General features: G+C 29.6%; 1 protein-coding gene across 2 annotated transcripts; it reads left to right on the plus strand.

Moving 5' to 3' along the window:
* The first annotated feature begins 1971 nt into the window (after window positions 1-1971).
* On the plus strand, window positions 1972-4662 carry LOC130943463 (uncharacterized). 2 transcript variants are annotated; one of them, XM_057871348.1, is made up of 6 exons: window positions 1972-2164; window positions 2255-2387; window positions 2470-2573; window positions 2784-2955; window positions 3058-3192; window positions 3273-4661. In XM_057871348.1, the coding sequence occupies exons 1-6, from the start codon at window positions 2124-2126 to the stop codon at window positions 4479-4481; spliced, it is 1794 nt and encodes a 597-aa protein (XP_057727331.1). In that variant the 5' UTR covers window positions 1972-2123; the 3' UTR covers window positions 4482-4661. The 2 variants fall into 2 exon arrangements, with proteins under 2 accessions (XP_057727331.1, XP_057727332.1); XM_057871349.1 differs by having other exon boundaries at window positions 1980-2164; window positions 2285-2387; window positions 3273-4662.
* Window positions 4663-19208: the final 14546 nt, after the last annotated feature.

Consider the following 19208-nt stretch of genomic DNA (forward strand, 5'->3'; position numbering starts at 1 on the left):
TACTTGGAACATCATTCGTGCACCACGAGATTCTTTTCTCTCCTACGTTTTAGGGTTTATAAAATGAAAATATTACATATAATATTTTGTGTACGTTTTTTATATTTTTAATCTAATATAATAAAACATAGAATATATATATCAATTGTTTTTTCATAAAAAGGAGATGTCGCCCTTCGTTGCTAAGGAATATTAAACAAATAGTTAAAGCGATTCTGAACTCGAAATTGTTAGTTTTCGCTGAATGGCACTCAATAATATAAATGAATTTTCTGAAAGGAATATTGTCAAAAGTAAGCATATTATTAATAAAATGAAGATATAAGTTTTTTAATTACTTGTAAATTAATTAATATACTTTAAGAACTTTACTTTTCTTTCTTTTCTTCCCTCCAAATACCAGTTAAAATAGTAAATATTTTTTTGGTCTTTTAATCAGTCTTGATAATAATGAAAATTTTCAAATAGTGATCATCACTTAGTTTTGTGAGCCGGAATTTCAAGTAGGTTGGTAATAAAATTTGAATGTAGATAATTCAACAATTGGAGTAATAAAAAATATTAAAAAATTATTAAAATTTATTATTTTTTATTATTAATTTATTTTCTTAATTTAATAATTCAATTTTTATAATAAAATTTTAAATATTAATAACTAAATACAAACTAAAAAAATAAATTTTATTAGTTTTTTAGCATTTATCGTAATAAAAACCATATCACACACAAAACATGTATTCATCCCATCGTGATTATTTATCTGTTTGTTTACTTGCTAGATTAATATTATTTAAATCAATTTTTTTATTATTTGTATAAGATAAGCTTGAGCATGTAAATGGTGAGGCCCTCACAAATAAGCAAGAAGGACCCATAGCATGAGTTGTTGAGCGTCCCACAATTACGTGTGAGTCGAAATGAAGCAGAGGGAGGTGGGTTGAATTGGTTACCTGCTTTAATTTACTAGTTTAATTTCTTGAAGCATCTTTCATAGGATATTTAATTTGTATTTCTAATTATTTGATTTTCACTCTTTGACTTTTTCTTAAGCATTCATTTGTACAATAACTAAGAGACAAACACTTTAAATGATGTGATTAATAAATAATAATATGCCGCCAAAAAGGTATGGCCAATAGACAATACTTCTACTAGACACTTTACAAAGTAGATATATGTCACATTATTCTACAATTATTAATTAGAGAAAGTATTTCTACAACTATTTAATTTTAGCAATAATGATATTACGTCAAAAAAAGTCTTCCCGTCCAATTTAGTTTCTTTTTTTTTAAAATGAAACTGCATTAGAATAGTTTCTTATTTAAGTGCCATATCAGACATGGAATGTGGACAAAAAGTCACCCTCTTTGTGGTGCAAACTGACTAACTAAATTAAGAATAAAAATATAAAAAAACATTAGCGTGTTTGTTAAGGTTGTTCAGTTTCAGTACAATGATCTCTAACACTCACATTCAGATTCAGTGTCCTAGCATGCCTCACTTTGTTTTTTTTTTTAAATAGTTAAAAATAAGAGACTAAATTAGAAAAATTATTTATGTATTATTGAATGTATTCAAGTTATCTGAAATGATACAATATAAAAAGATATTTATAGGTACTAATAAAATTGTAATAATAAAAACGTAATCTCTTATAATAACTATTTAGATATACTAAATAATACTAATTGATCCTAATTATATTCTAACATCAATTATATTTATTTTTTAATGATTATTTATGTGGTAAATATAAAAATAATTCTCTTAATATATACATATGATTAATTAGGTACTTTTTATCATATAAAATGAAATTAAGATGGATAAGTTTGGACCCAATGCGAGGCATTTTTTGTCCAGAGAGTGGTTGTTATTGCAAGAGACTAGTGCCCCACAAAGTGCTGACGTGTCATGTGTGTATTTATATTGTGTGGATTGGGGCAGTTTTCTCTGTTTTCCAAGTAAGACCAAAACTGTCACATTCTCTTATGAGTCCCACTAATTAATCAATTTCTCATCAATAATCTCTTTTTTATGCCTTCTTCTTCAACCCACTCTCCTCTCTACAAATTAAACACCTGCAAATGAATCAAGAAACTGATATCAAGTCTTAAAACATGTTTGACATCTGGTTTGGTTGGTCCAAAGCTTCAAAATGGTAATAAATTTTCTTTTCTTTCTGCTGACTATAACATGTTTTTTTCCCTTTCATTTGAATGATCATGTTGTGTTGCAATAATATATATAGTAAGAGAGCAATAAAAAGAGGGAGGTGCAGGCTGAAGCTGATAAAGAACAAGAGGGAAGCAATTGCAAGGCAATTGAGAAAAGATGTGGCTGAACTCATACATTGTGGCCATGATGAAACTGCTCTTAACCGGGTTTGTTGAACTATGCTTTATTAATAGTGGTTGCTATTCTAATCATTATGATTAATTGTTAATTATATCTTAGCAACAACAGGTTGAGCAGCTCATTGAAGATGAAAGGCTAGCTGCTGTATATGAATTGCTAGATCATTACTGTGAATTTGTTCTTTCTCAACTCTCCTATATCCGAAGGCACAGGTATGAATTCTTATCTAATTACAACCTCAATTCCATAATCCATATTGATACTCCTACATATAAAAAAATTATTTTTTTTAAAAATAATATATTTATTATATTTGGTTTATATTTGATTCAACTTTTAAACTTTTGATTCTCTAGCGGATATATAAATAAATCAAAATGCAATTTCCAATCTGATAATTTCAACTATTTAATTAATGTCAGGGACTGTCCTAATGATATCAATGAAGCAGTTTCTAGTCTTATATATGCTTCTGCAAGATGTGGGGAGATTCCAGAGCTGTGTGTCATAAGGAAGCTATTTGGAGAGCGTTATGGTGACAAGTTTGTCACTACAGCTATGGAGCTGCTTCTTGGAAATCTTGTAAACAATCAGGTACTGAACTTCTTTTCATTAAAAAGAGGGGTCACAACCTTGAAATTTTGATGCACTTTTTTACTTTGATCAATATTCATGCAAGTTCTAATTAAATGACAGTTAAAAGAGAACCTATCAGGAAATCCAGTGTCAGAAGATCTCAAGTTGAAAATGGTTGATGAAATAGTAAGGGAAAACTGCACACAAGAACAGGTTTTAGCCATTCAATACTACCCCAGTTGGCAACAAGAACAGGTCACTCTTTATAACATGTAATTTAGACATGATAACTAGTACCATGCATCCTATTTATCCTATGTATATTTCTTGTACAGGTCAAAGAAAACAAAGGTTATCAAGTACATCCTTCAGAGACTGAAGAGATAGAAAGGGATCTTACATGTGTTGATTCATCTATGTCCAAACCAAATGACTCTTGTTCTTCACCAAAATCTACCTTAATTGATGTTTCTGCAATTGTACCTGCTGTTCAGAAGTATCCTCCATATATCCTGAACTCTCCTTTGAAAAAGAAAACAGTGAACTTTACTGAGCTTGAGGATTATGGTGGTGACATTGAGGAATGTGAGTTTTCTGTATCAAAAGATGGTACTTTCCAGGACCAAACACTATTTAAGTTCAGAACCTCTGACCAATCCAAGAGAGAACGAAAAGAAACTCAAATTACTTGTTATGAAAGCAACATAGATCGACACGAGTCGTGGAGCGAAAAGTCAAGCATAAGGGCCTATACAAAGAGCAAAAGGGTTAAAAGGCCAAGAAGGAGATCAGCATCTTTTGAAAGCATAGGCATAATGGATATTGGATACATGGTATACTATCATAAGCCATGGAGAAGTCCCTCGGCGCATAAACACGGCACTCATCGCCTCAGAAAGGATCAAAAGCCTTCGCCAGATGGAATTTCCCTATCAAGCTATGCTCAGAAGAGATTGAAGGAAAAGATTTCGCAGTCGTGTCAAAGTGAAGATGGCACAAGGAGAAGATCTTTCAACATGAGAATGAGTGGATGCAGCTTGGACCAACCTTGTCAATTTCTCCTCTATGATTATGATGATGATAAACCAAAGAAATGGATCAAAGCTACACATTTTCATCAAGTTTCGGTTGATGAATGTTGTCATTGCCAACCCTTCATGAATGATTTAGTTACCACTAACATCACTCAGAGGCAGAGGCCGAATCGAAAGAGTTATAGTGGTGAAATTAAGCATCATTTTCTTGGAAGCAATGAAATAGAAACAGAGTACTCTGTTTCAATGGGAAACTATGCTTCTTCCAAATGTTCCAATGCAAGGAATACTACTTGTTCCTTAACAAGAACAGAAACAGAAACCAACTACTCGAGGGCCATGTCGATGCCTCAAGATCGGCGGCGCAGTTGTGGCAAAGACAAGATGGTTAGAACATACTCATGTCCAAATCATGTTCATCCAAAGTTGCCGGAGTATGATGACATAGCTGCAAAGTTCACTGCTCTAAAGAGAGAGCGCCAAGAAAGCAAAGTCCAGCTACAAAAGTAGATAATAGAGACTTAGAGAGCATTTGAAAAGTATTAATAGCATGTTTAAGTTTTGAGTGATCCATTAATTTAGGCTCCTATTCTATGTGACTCTCTAGATTTAAGACTAAATATCCTTTTTAGCTTTTAACTTATAATGTTCCCTATGCGTAGCAGGTAACATTGAAATCGTTTATAAAATTAGTTGAAATTAATATTTTAGTATATTTGAATATTTTGTCATACAATACTATTTGTGGTAGGACAAAATTAGTTTTGTTTATTCATCTGAATTTTTACAATAAAAACAATAATTTGTTCTTGATTAAGTAAATAATATTTTCTTTTTTGCTCATAAACAATAATATTTTTTTGCGACAAAACAATAAATTGTTCTTTTTTTTGTATAAAATAGGGGCCCAAGCCCAAAACAATAAATTGTTACTTTTTGCTTTTTCTTTCTTTTTTGGATAGGGTGTTCATTTTTTCTCATGCGATTTCATTTAAAAAGAAAAAAAAAGCAAGCGGCTAGGCCCAACTTACAATATTGGGAGCAAAACAAACAGGTATATTATTGGGCTTACTAAGATAATTGTGTTTCTTTATATTATTGGGCTTACAGACAGGTATATATCTGCAATTAGGACGTCATTTATTTTTCTCTCTTCCTTCTTGTGTTTCTTTATATTTCCATACTGATTTTATTGGGACTGCTCTCCTTAAAACAGTTTTGTTTAATTCTATCTTTTTTTGGTGACTGAGAAAGAAAACACCGAGAACAATTAAGTTGGAGAGGACATCTCTTTCCTAATTATCTCTTGAACAACAAGACTAGGAACAAGATATTTTATATAAGGAAGACTATGACGTGCCGCTGTCCTAGCTAGAAGATCAGCAGCTGTATTCGCTGATCTCTGGATCAAGTGGACATGAACTACCCAATTCCGATGCATCATCTCAGCAATCTTCAGGAGAAGATCATTATAATCCTTTCGCATTCCCGCAAAACCTTTAATGATCAAAAGATAAGCCTCTAAGCAATCTGTTTCACAAATAATCTGTTTAATTCTATCTTTGAGAATGTTCGTTCTGTTATATATATAAAAAAGAAATTAATATTAGAATTTAAATTTAAAATTTAAAGTTTAGGGTTTAAAATTTATAATTTAAAAATAAAAATAAAAAATTTCTAATATCAGCTTAAAAAATAGTTTTTTTATTTTTTATTTTTTTTCCGTTAACAAAATTGACTTTTTAATTGAAAGCATATTATATATCCTAGTAGCATACACTAAAATTTGTCTCCCTCCGAAATGGAAAGGAGCGAAGTCAATGTTTCTTTTCATATTTAGGTAACAGAAAAAGTCAGAATATCTAGAAGCACATCCTATCCCATGCATATATATGTCTATCATCATTAGTAATAGTAATTTCCAGCTAACACTCGATTATAACAAGTTAAGAATTATTTAATCCATCCGTGAACTATTATTACCAGGGTCACCATCATATTAGTTCTTATCAGGCACATCTGCCATATTTGTTGTTGTGGATTTTTTTAATTGTTATTTTAACATAAGATTGTTGGTTTCATCAGCTATTCAAATATAATGCTTTTATTTTAACATCTCAATTTTTTAACAAGTCTAATCTATTCTAAAAATTATAAAAAATAAAATGCATCTTTAGTTCTTTACTAATCGTTATAATTTTTGTTGTTGGTTTTATTTGATTGATACCAGCTATATATTCAAATACGATACTTTTATTTTAACATACATATCAATTTATTAAAAATGATTGAGAATTATTCTCGTAATTATATATCCTCCTAACTTTTAATAAAAAAAGTTTTTATTTTTTGATGTTTTAAAAGAGTACTCTCTTAAATATATATTTAAATTTTTACTCTCTTAAATATTAGAAAAATAATTAGGAGAAAAAAAATTATTAAGTCTAACATATTCTAAAAATTATAGAAAAATAAAATTGTATCTTTGCTAATCGTAATAAATGATTTTTTTAATAATAAGAAGCTTGATTTAACTAAACAAATTAATTAAAAACTTTGCATATATAGAAACTACGAAGATAATATTATTATTGAAGATATTTATGCACGCCAAACTTTAACAGAAGCAAAGTGGTTTGGTAAGACTTAGCTTGACAAGATATTTTCATTCATATATTCAATCATAATCCTTGTAATTAGTGGACCACCATGAAGAATTATCTAATTATTTTTGTTAATATACACATTAAGAGTGGAAACTAAAGCAGTATTGATAACCATTATACGTAAATGGGTTAGCAATTATTGTTGAGAGACAATTATTTTATAACATATGCTTCATCCAATCATAGTGATATTGCACTATTTTACACTAAGATTGTTCTTCGATTATGGCTATGTTTACTTTGTTCCAATGGTAGCTCAACACATGGTAAATAGCCAGATTCTCATGCTTTATTCCCATTGTTTAATAATTCATTGGGCGCATTGATTAGGTTAATCATTAATAAGAGTTGTTGATTAGTCATGCAAGATTAAGTTAATCACTAACAGAGTTGTTGATTAGTAATAGCAACTACCTTGACATGACAATAAATTAAAACACATGCGCTTAAGCCACATTGGTCCAAATGTGATCATATTTAATTTCCTTTTGGAAAAAACCTATGTTATTGTTCCGAGTTTGCATAGAACAATTGTTCAAAATGGCATTATTGGTCTTTGTCTACGAGTGCCTGCCACTGAGATTTTTTTATTACTAATTATCGTAATATATAAATTAGAAAGCTGAATGAAATAAAGAAGCCGACATTTGAAGTAGATGGATAATTTAAAAAATGTGATAATAATTAAATTAATGTAGGACTTGTACTTTGATGACATATAATATATATGTAACAAAATAACTCAATATATAATAGATGTACGTAATTTTACAAGGTTGGACACAGAAAATTAAACTATTGACTTTTTTATTATTATTTTCAATATGCGCCATGTTATTGGGAGCACTTCCAATATCAATGAGGGAGTTGACCTGAACATTTTTTTTTCATGGTATTATTTTGCCACTAAATAACGATGACTTTGACTTTTTGAGTGGATTGAAAATCAAGAACAAATAGGATGTGACCACCAATATATGAATCAAAGTCCACCCTTTAGCTTGCTGTTTTTTATATTGCACATTGAAACTTGCCATATGGAGCTTCGAAGCTATGATGTATATCTTGATGGTAAATAAAATTTGAGAGAATATATATTTTAGAAGGAAAAAAAATTGAAGCAACAATGATTGAATTGTCTCCGTGTGATATTAATACTATAGATTCAAGACATAGAAATAGTCAATGAGCAATGCTAGGGACCAGTAATATTTGTGATTGGTAGTCATCAACTAGCCATCAATGATGATTTGATGGTGTGAGATTGGTGTGAAATTTTATCCAACGGCTCACATTTCTCTACTGGTTACATGCTGGCCAAAATGTAATAAAATTGTTGGCCCCCTAGACTTTTCCATGGTGAATAATATAACTATGAAGTTAAGTTGCATATATTACATTATTTAATTTATTGCGATTTTTCCTCAGACCCTCCATTATTATTGTTTATGTGAAATGTTTGTGTATTGAATTGCCCTTTATCTATTTTAGAGGAGCAACTACTTATTAGTTATTATTACACTTTTCTCTGAAGTCCTTGTTTGTTAATGCATATATGCATGTGTATGTATAAATGAAGAAGAAGAAGAAGTTAGTATTGCCAATTCATTTTTAAGTTCATTACCAAAATTGTTGGAAGCTTTGTTGAGTTTTAACTTCTGAAGAGTTGATGAGAATCCGAGAAATTTCCATTTATTATCTTTTTTAAAAATATGTATTTTTAATTAACAAAGCTAGGTCAAACATTATTTTATTATCAAATTAAAATATCCCAATTAACATTATAAAGATAATAGTACTTTATATTCAGACTTTTTTTCAACAATTTCTTTCTCCATTATTTAATTTCAAAGGTAAAGTATTATTTTTTATCGCAAATATTTGTAATAAATATTAATATTTTTTAATATTATTTCGTATTCATTTGAAGTAGTCAGTAGTTATGATGATTTAAATAATTTAAAAAATAAAATAAAAGTTATATATAATTTTTTATATATTGTCAATGTATTAAAAACATTATTTAGATCGATATTATTCAACAATGTGTTGCCATACAAACAATAACAACAATAAAGTGTTGTCTCACTAGATGGGATCGGCTACATGAATTAAACGATATCATTGAATTCTGTCATGTATCATGTCTACAGAGAGTTTACATGTAGATCTCGTTTGACCACCCCATAAATGATCTTCTTAGGTTATCTTCTACCTTTCACCATTTATCCATCTTCCATTTCATCCACCCTTCTTACTGGGTGTTCTATCGATCTTCTTCTCATATGTCCAAACCACTTGAGACACGATTTTACTATCTTTTCCACAATGGGTGCTACACCAACTCTCTCCCTTATCTTCGTTCCTTATTTTATTCAATCGCATGTGATCACTCATCCATCTCAACATTTTCATCTCTGTCACACTCGGCTTATGTTCGTACTCCCCTTTGGCCGCCCAACGCTCCGTACTATAAAGCATAGCCGGTCTTATAGTAGTGCGATAAAATTTACCTTTAAGTTTTAAAGGCACTTTTTGTCGCATATAAAACCAAATGTATTCCGCCATTTTGACCAACCTATTTGGATATCCTATAATTTACATCATTGTTCAATCTCTCCATTGTCCTGTATGATGCACCCAAAATATTTAAAATTTTTAACTTTTCATAGAATGTTTTTTCTCCAGTCTTCACCTTTATATTAGGATTTTCCCTTCTCAAACCGAACTTACATTCCATATATTCCGTATTGCTATGACTTATGCGCAGAACATACACTTCTAGAGCTTCTCTCCGTAAGTCGAACTTCTTATTAAAAATTAAAAAATGTGTTGCCATACCATCAAATTAAAAATGTTTGCACACTATTTTACACTAGCATTCTATTTTTCATTTGAAAAACATCAACTTATATTTTTTGTCCATTTATTTTCAGTGTTAATCATTCAATCAATTAATATCCAAGGGTTACCAAAAAATTAAAAAGATAAAATTAAAAGAAGAGAAGATCATGGTTTGACATGGAGGCAACGCATGTTCTCTCATTTAGACGTAGCCATATGTCAGAATAAGTGGCCAAATTTGATACCACAACACGTTCCTCATGCATATGGATGATGGATATAAGTTTCTGTTCCAAAAAATTAGGGTTTAGAAGAAGGGTATGTAGTAGGTGACCTGGTTTTCGTTGCTTAATTTCTTCGGTCAAAGTTATTTATATATGTGAAATAACATATCTTCTTCGATCAATTCTTCCATAGAAAGATATATTCGAACCCACGATGTAGGAACTGAAGCCACGTGTGAATCAAATAATACATATGCCTCTTGTTAATTGCTCCTTTGGTGAGCCCTACTTAATGCTCTTTCCACTCACCAACATTTGTTTTATTGCAACCTTTAATTTGTTGCCATCATTTGTTCCTATGAAACGTTTGCGAAAATCTGAAAATTCAGTAACATATATAGATAGTACATGTAACAAAATACACGGTAATTAATAAACACATCGAGTTATAATTCAAATAAAATAAATTTTTTATTTTTATTTAAAAATTTTAAATTTAAATTTTAATTCTAATTTTCTTTAAAAAAAAAGCATACATGTGATATATATATATATATATATATATATATATATATATATATATATATATATATATATATATATCGAAGCATTGAGATTTTAAGTTTAATTTTTATGTATTCATATTATAAAATATTTTATGTAATTATATAATTATAGTTATTTTTTAAATAATTATTTACGCAATTAATTTAAATAATAATTTTTTATTAATATAATATTATATAATTAAATATGAATATAAAATAATTTTATACTAATAATACATTAAAATTAAATTTTTAATCTAATAAACTAAATCTAAATAAAAAAAACTCGGGCTGAGAAATGAAATGAAATTCACTCTATTAAGGCATGTGTCCTATTTCTTAGATATTTCTAAAGGCATGTTGACAAACTTTTAAAATATCAATATGTCATAGGACTTTGACCAATAAAATAAATAATTAATATTACTATATTAGGAGAACAAAATGATGAGGGTTTATGGTGGAGCACCGACACGTGCCGATTTTCACCGACTTATTGTGAAAAATACAAGGTTATGGTGTTGACTTTGCAAAGACAAGTGGTTTTTTGATGCTTGAAAGTTGAATTCTTCGCCATTGTTGCACCGAAAGTGAAATACGTGGAACCTTTGCCACACACATAAACTTGCATTTGCTTCCATCGCTTCCTATAAATTCTTTACCCACATGCATGTACTGTAAGAAATTGATCCTATTGCTACTTCTTAACTTATTTATATTAAAGTTTGTTTTATATTTTGTGATTAGATACTTGGAGGAACCAATGCCAGCCATTTTGCGATTGACCAATTCAAAGCACCTAACTTTTTCGTTGAACTTCTTTTTTGACCCAAGTTCATGCATAGTTATATATTGCCATTAATGGGAGAGTTTTCTGATACAATTAATAGTACATCTAACTAACACATTATTTTTAACATTTTATATTTTTGTATATAACACTAATACCACAAATAAAATTGATAATAATAACGTACGTACTTGAATTTGATTTGAAATGTAAGATATATCTCCTAATAATTGTGCATCAACATCTAAGATATTCTTTCTGCTTTTAGTACGCGCGCGAAAAATCTCGTTTTTTATAACATCTTAATATATAAGTTTCAGTAACAAAAAATAGACACTATATCAGCATAGAATATGAAATATGTATTAAAAATATAAAAACAACACATGTAATATATATTCAAATATCATATACTCATTAATTTAGTAATTTATTTTAGTGTACAATTTTTTTATATAATTTATAATTTGGGGGCATGATTAATTTATTTGTGAAAAAAAAAGTCCTTATTACTTCACTTTTAGGTGCTGTTGCACTTTGCAATCAGAGAAAAATTTATAGAGATCAGAAAAGCTATGCTTTTTACAATTAAAAGATAATGCTAAACAAAGACGGTTTATAACACCATCGAATAAAGCAGAAAGACGGTTTATAACAAGAGGATGAGTCTCTTCAAAACTACTTTTTGGTACATAATAAGCTAAATTAAAGAAGACCAAAAGGAAAAATAAGATAAAAGTAAAGAAGATTCAAGCCCAACAACACTACTAATTAGAAAGGAGAATAAGCGAAATAACCTCACCATTTATGACTCAACTTGTTTGTCTAGACTATTCTAGAATGTAATTATTCTTATGAGTTTAATTAAAAAAAGTCTAATTTAATATCAACTAACTAATCTTTTAATTTTTGTATTTTTTTATTTTCGTTCAATCTTAACACAAAGTGTCAAACAAGCTTGTATCGACAATTTCAATTCAAGAAGTAAATACAATTCTTTTAAGAAGGGCATAATTAAACACTTAAAGTGTCGAAATTAATTTCACAAGTAATTGAATTAAAATATGAATTCTTGCATTATTAATAAATAAAATAGTGCAAACAAATGTTTAGGACGAACGTGGATGAAAATTGAACTAAACAAACTCAAAATAAAATTGCAAGAAAGAAATGAAAATGCTAAAATACTTAAAATAAAAGAAAAAATGAAAAATAAAGCTTGACGCTCAACATAGCATGTTTTTGTTAAAATGACTTTTCTTTTTTATTCTGTATTTAGATAGACATATCAAAATTTTAGTCGAATTTAAATTTGTATCAACAATTCTAAATCTTAATCTTAGAACCTAAATCTTTCACAAAAATTAGGATTAAGAAAAAGGTAATTTTGTAATAAAACAACTAATTAAACCTTTTCTACTGTAAATAATCAAAAATTGATTCCCATATTTATTCTATTTTTATGCATATAATATTTTTACCTAGAAGAACCATAGCTACATGCTAGCCTTTGTCTAATAATTGAGCATTGTCCTCAAGATAAGTGCTACCTTAGAACAAAATTATTAAGCCTCTGAGTATTTTGTTATAAGTCACACATGAACATTGACCAATTTAATCAGTGATTCTTAGCTTATCGACCTATGCTATATGAAGCAATCGTAGTAGAGAGTAAATTTTCATCTTAGCCTCCTAAATTATACACGAGTCATTTTGTTATCTAAATTTAAAATATTATCAAATTACCCTCAAGATTAACAAGCCTGCGTAAATTATATATAAAAAAAAAGTTTTTAAATTTTTCTGTCTTAACCAGCGAAAAAAAACATTTATTAGGTAAGACAAAATATATAATTTAATAATATTTTTTATAATTATACTATAATATTATAAAATATAATTATTTTTTAAATGATTTAATTAATAAATTAAAATAATAAAATAATAATTTAAAATAATAACAAATAATTTAAATTTTTATTTTTTAGATTTCATATTTTAAAAATATTGAATAATCTTTTTATTGTCAATATAATTAAATATCTCTTTTTCTATTAAAAACTTTATCTCTCATACGGTTACGAAACTGATTCTTTATAATATTCATATTAGAGAAAGTTTTTTCAACTGATACAGTTATTACAGATAAAATTAAAGCTAACTTCAAAAGAATAAATACTAATGGATAAATAATATTTTTTCAACCAATTTCTGAGAAATAGTACCAATCCCAGTTAAGTTTAAGAATTGATCATCAGAACATACATCTAATATGAAATTCTCAAGTTGACTATCAAGTGCTAAAAGTGAATTGCAAGAAAATTCTAATGGATAGAATTGAACTAACTGGATCAACTTCTCCTTATCAAATGCAAAAATTGAGTGTCTTGGATTCAGACAAGCTATACAAAGAAACAATTCATTATTCATCTTTGTAAAACGATTACTGAATTTTTGAAGTTGTCAATCAACTACTTGATAGAATATCTCAACTTAAAAATGATGCAAATTTGAGTTTTTTTTATCTTTGCGTCTTCATCTTCCTTGTGACACAAATATATCATCTATTTTTGGAATAGTAATATTATATTTGTCACAAAATAATGAGACTTCATCAAGTAAAAGAGACCAACTATCATCTTTTATATTTTGCAATCGTTACTTAGACACTTTAACCAACGTCATAACATTTATAATATCTTAATCGTTTCTTTGTAATACTTGAGATAACTCAATAAAAAAACACAAAATAATATAATATCAAATGAAAAATGTCTATTGTAAAAAGAAATCCAATAATGTAGATGTTGCACAACATAACTATAGTGACAGTGAGGCACTAAGGCGCAAGCCACCAATTAATTGCGGTTAATCTCAAAAACAACTACCCCACAACATTGTTCCTCATCTTATAGCATCTTCTAATAAAAAGATCCATTCTCAAAATCATTCAAATTAATTTTTAATAGTAACAAAGTGCAATATCCTAATTCAATTATATGTCAATATACATAAACATAAATCATCCAATTATTTAAATAGCAGCAAATTCACAATTTGACAGATTCAATTATTCAAACGTAAATTATAATTCACAATTTCACATAATCTTTATCAAAATCAAATTGTTATTCCTAAATGAGATAAAATCAAATTTTACTAAACAAAATACCAAATCAAAGTAATGAAGCAAGCAAATTAATCATTAATGAATCTGTGAATGTACCAACTACTCGAGAAGGAGAAGTTGGAGACTGACGAGGTGCGTGCAGCCGGTGCGATGATACTTAAAGCGGCTGGAAACTGGAGAGACGAGAGAGTCAGAGACGTAGAGATGACGACAAAATGGTGCGGCGATGAGTCAATGATGGACAGACAGAGTGGTAAGAGACGATCACTATAAGAAAAACGTTGAGTATCGTCGGATTTACAAAAATAAAATCTGCCGGTAATATGTTTACTGTTACTCCAACAGTATAAACCTCGCTGGTGATTGTTTACTGGCATATTTTTCTCCTGATAAATCAAATGGTAATATATTATTAATTAATAATTAAATTAGTAACTATCGGCGGATTTAACTGACGGTTAATCCGACGGTCCACTTAAATTTTAATTTTTTTAAAAACCTTATTTAAAAATTAATATATAATTCATGCATATTAAAAGCTGACTTCGAAACTTAAAGGTAAAATGTTTAATGATAAAATACAAACATAATTCATACATATTATCTGTAGTAAGTAGGATATTGATATTGCTCTGTATTTTATCAGTTTAGGAACCTCTTTTTTCCAAAACCTCAGTTTAGGAACTTTTTTGGTTTGTGCTCAGTCGCAAATGAATTCAATCTAGCTTCCTAGTATCTATAATTTCTAGCCACATAACATTATTTAGTGGTAGTATAATAGAAAAGAATGAAATTATCAATTTCATATATGTTAGACATGACTTCGTAATAAAATATATTCATGAAACACATACTAAGATTTGGATTCACAACTAATAAATATGACTTTGGGTAGCAATGTTTGCATTGCATGCTATACTTGAGAATAATATATATCATCTTCATCAGTTCTCTGAATTGCAGCCTCATATCAAACCATCTCAAATAAATCACATTCAAAACTTACTTCCAAAAGTCCAGTGATAACTACTTAGAACTTATATAAAAACTCGCAAAGCAATACGAAGTTTTTGAATTTAAAATTCAGGATGAGAAAGAGGTCAATATAATGGAATCAGTCTTTTTATGAAGAACACCCTGCCCCTTTGAATTTACATGGTTTATTACCGTTGGTTGTTATCGTGCATAAAATAGTACAGTCTTATATAATTTCTTAGAAAATATTTGGACATGAACCACTTCAAAATGATAGCATGAAATGCCATCGAAAATTTGAACAATTTAGAAAAACACTTGAACATGAACTACTTCAAATGATAGCATATACATCATCAGTCCTAAACTGAAGCTAAACAGAAACAATAATAACCAAAAAGCACCACCTAGGTTTTGAAAAAGTAAAGAAATACTAATAACTAATGGCATTTCTAACTCTTCCTGATATGATCCTCATAATTTTCAAACTGAAAATTCAATTATACAAAGAAACCAACCACACCAACCTCAACCCTAGTCAGAATTCTCAAAACCCCAAAAAATGACTTATACTTTTCAAACATTCAATACATCAGCAACGTTTTTAATGCAAACTCAAGTAATAAACCCTTAATAATACAGAAACAATCACTTTTATTCTTCATGATATGAGAACAATAAACATAAAATCATAATAATAAACACAAAATCATCAAAACAAAATTCAAAATCAGAATTATAAACAAAATTTCAAATACAGAATCATCAAAACAAAATAAAAAAAACCTAAATCAAAATATAATTAAAAAAATTCTAAATCTAAACTAATACATAAACTAAATATGAAAAAATATATAATAGGAAGAAGGAGGAGGACAACATAACATGGAGGGAGGAAGGAGACAGCTCCGACAAAATGGTGGCAACAGAGACGGCAAAGTGGTGGCAGCAGAGACAACAAAGTGGTAGCGACGGTGACCAACCAGCAGGACTGCATTATTAGGATTTTTTAAAAATAAATTAAAAATTAATAGAAAGAAGGACGATGACAACATACCTGAAGGGAGGAAAGAGGCATCTCCGGCACACAAGGAGCAGCAGCGAGAGCGGTGTAGCAGTGGCAGCGGCAACAGTGGCGGGAGCCACGAAATCGGTAGTGATAGAGCAACCAACGTGACGCAAGGAGTCCATGCAGTCTTTGAACGTTGTTGGTGGTGGGCGACGTTGGTGGAGGTGCTTTGTGGGAGAGAGAGAGGGGGGGGAGGAGTAGATTGAAAATGGGGGGAAGAGGGTTCACGGTTCGAATTTAGGGTAAGATTACCGTCGGTTTTACCGACTGATAAATCTTACGGTAATGCTTTGCGAATGACCAAACGCAGCGTTGCACTAATTTGGATTACCAAATCCGCCGGTAAATATGACGATAATAATCGCACTATTTTTTTTCTTTCCAATTATTACCGGCGAATTTACCGTCAAAAAATCAAATCCGACGGTAATCTTTTTATTCGACAAATTTATTGTCAAATCTGCCGGTAAATCCGCTAATAATGTCCGACACTAAATACGATGGTATTCAACATTTTTCTTGTAGTGGTTGATGGAGTGGGCCGTGAGCGAATGGCGAGACTACGAGACTGCGAGAGACGATGAAGGAGTGGTGACAGTATCAGAGTCAACTCAGAGACGATGACGGAGTGGCGACTGACAAGAGATAAAGTGGAACGCAGAAACAAGGAGCAGGCGAGTAGCAGGTTAGGAGACAGCAAGCGAACTATGTTGGTGACACCGCGATATTGACGCGGGGCAGGTCAGAAGGTGGGCGGCGAGCCGACAGCAATAACGCTGGGCTGGAGAGCAGAAACAAAAATTGAATAGGGAGAGAAGGAAAAAGGTTATGGAATAGGGATTTCAGATTTGGGAGTAGGGTCAAAATTATTTTGGGAGTGGGGATAACTAGTAATATATCATATTTAACATTAAGTAGCTATAAATAAATGTATGACATGCATATTTATAATGATGATGTATATATACTACAACAAAAATTATTTTTAGTGACAATAATATAATGATTATTATATATTTTATTTAACTTATATTTTTACAGTAATTATATATTTGTCATTAGTATTATATGTTATAATGGTAATTATATATTTTTTGCGGCCATTAAAATTTTTTTGTCGATAATTGTATGTATAATTGTCGTTAAATTTTTTTAACGATAAAGTATAAAATGACTAATATATAATTATCAGTAAATATATTAGCGGTAATTTTTATTGTTGCTAAAAACAAAATAAATAATTACTAAAAATAATTTTTTTTTAATAATAATATATTCTGGCCTGACCAAAAAAAGGTAAAGAACCCAACTTTATCCGACCCAATCAACAAATTCAGTGTGTTCACCTGTCTAGCTAGCTAGCATTATGATCCTTGCAAAATGCAACTAATACATAATGATACAAACGTAGCAAGAAAAGTAGGAAAGATATGCATGGATGTGTTAACTTGTAGCATATCCCACGTTTTCAGAACGAAGGCAATAATAAAATTATAAAGATAGAGTAGTAGACAACAAGACAAAGACACATTTTCCTTTGTGTTGTAACTAATAAGGGGCATAAGCTGGGGAGAGAGCAAAGTAGAAGTAGCACGCCTCATGCAACTAGTAATATCACTAACCAAATAAATGCTACTAACATAAAAATATCTTTATGTGAATATAATATTTAAGACGTTAATACATATTATATTAAATTTATAAATTTGTTAAACATATTAAATTATTTAATAATTTTTAATTAACATCTTCATATATATAAAATATCTTTATGTGAGTAGACATTACCTTAATTTATTTATTAATGTAATTATTATTATGTTTTATGTACGTAGTTCTTAAATCGATTTTTATAAGTACGGGTTAATACTTAAAATAGTTTTTAAAATTTGATTTTTATTTAATTTAGTCTTCTAATTTTCAATTAGCTCAAATTGTATTTTAAAATTTTAAGTCGTGACTTAAGTTGGCTTCCATCAATTTCCGTCACTGAAAAAATAATATAGCACGATTAAATAATGTCATTTTGCTATTTATACCTAAACGACGTCATTTTATTCCTCCCTTCTGCTTCTTCTTCTTTCTCAATGTGTGAATCTGCCACCACTCCGCTACCGCCACCTTCAATCATACCTTCCCAATCCCACATGGCTCTTTCTCAATGTCTGAGCTTCACATGGCTCATCAAAAACTTATGTATCAGACATTCGATCAATTCATATTATCATAATACATTGCAATCACTAATTAGTTGTTATTTGCAAGCTGTTTAAGTTAGTCATAATAAATTTTGCAGTATATGCAAAGAAACTAGTAACAGGTAAGTTTCTATACATGAAACGATCCTAAATGAATAGCAACATTTCTCATTCAAATCAATTTATGGATGCTTCAACACACGATGAAAATGAGAGATCCCTTCCTACACTACCACAAGTCAAGAACATTCTGCTCCCTCTCTCTTTCCACTTTACATCGAATTTTCCGTTTCCTTCGTCTTTTACAATTGAGAGATTTGATAAGATTTCTTCAAAGACCTGCAGCATCGACTTTCAGAGCTGTTCTTCACTGAAATACGACCGGACTAGGCGAAGTTTCTAAAAAATCATTCGATCTCAACATCACGAACTGCTCTAATTGTACCGATTCGACTATCTACTGCCACAAACACATAGGTAGAGTTTTAATGAAGATAAATAAAGTGAAAATTTTATATTAATCAAGAAATTTGTTATTTGATTTTGCTATACATCTAATTTCAAGCTTCTTGAATTGAGGTTGTTGTATTCGGGTTTTAAGTTCGTTCAATTGAGTTGAATGTTTGACCATTTTTTTTATTGAGGATGGTGGAGTTAGAAAGATATAATTGAAGGTGGTAGCAATGGGATGACAAAAAGTTTAGACATTGAGAAAAAGAAAAAAGAAAAGAAAGAGGAGTAAAACGACGTCGTAGACGCAAACAACAAAACTACATCATTTAATTGTGCCATA

This window comes from Arachis stenosperma, chromosome 8 (assembly GCF_014773155.1).
Source record: "Arachis stenosperma cultivar V10309 chromosome 8, arast.V10309.gnm1.PFL2, whole genome shotgun sequence".
NCBI classification, from domain to species: Eukaryota; Viridiplantae; Streptophyta; class Magnoliopsida; order Fabales; family Fabaceae; genus Arachis; species Arachis stenosperma.

What these genes read in the sequence shown, in the direction of transcription:
- LOC130943463 (XM_057871348.1), top strand. Translation starts at nt 2,124, where the DNA reads ATGTTTGACATCTGGTTTGGTTGGTCCAAAGCTTCAAAATG. An exon ending in TCCTATATCCGAAGGCACAG is followed by an intron (nt 2,574 to 2,783) that starts GTATGAATTCTT and finishes AATTAATGTCAG; the next exon opens with GGACTGTCCTAATGATATCA. An exon ending in GAAATCTTGTAAACAATCAG is followed by an intron (nt 2,956 to 3,057) that starts GTACTGAACTTC and finishes ATTAAATGACAG; the next exon opens with TTAAAAGAGAACCTATCAGG.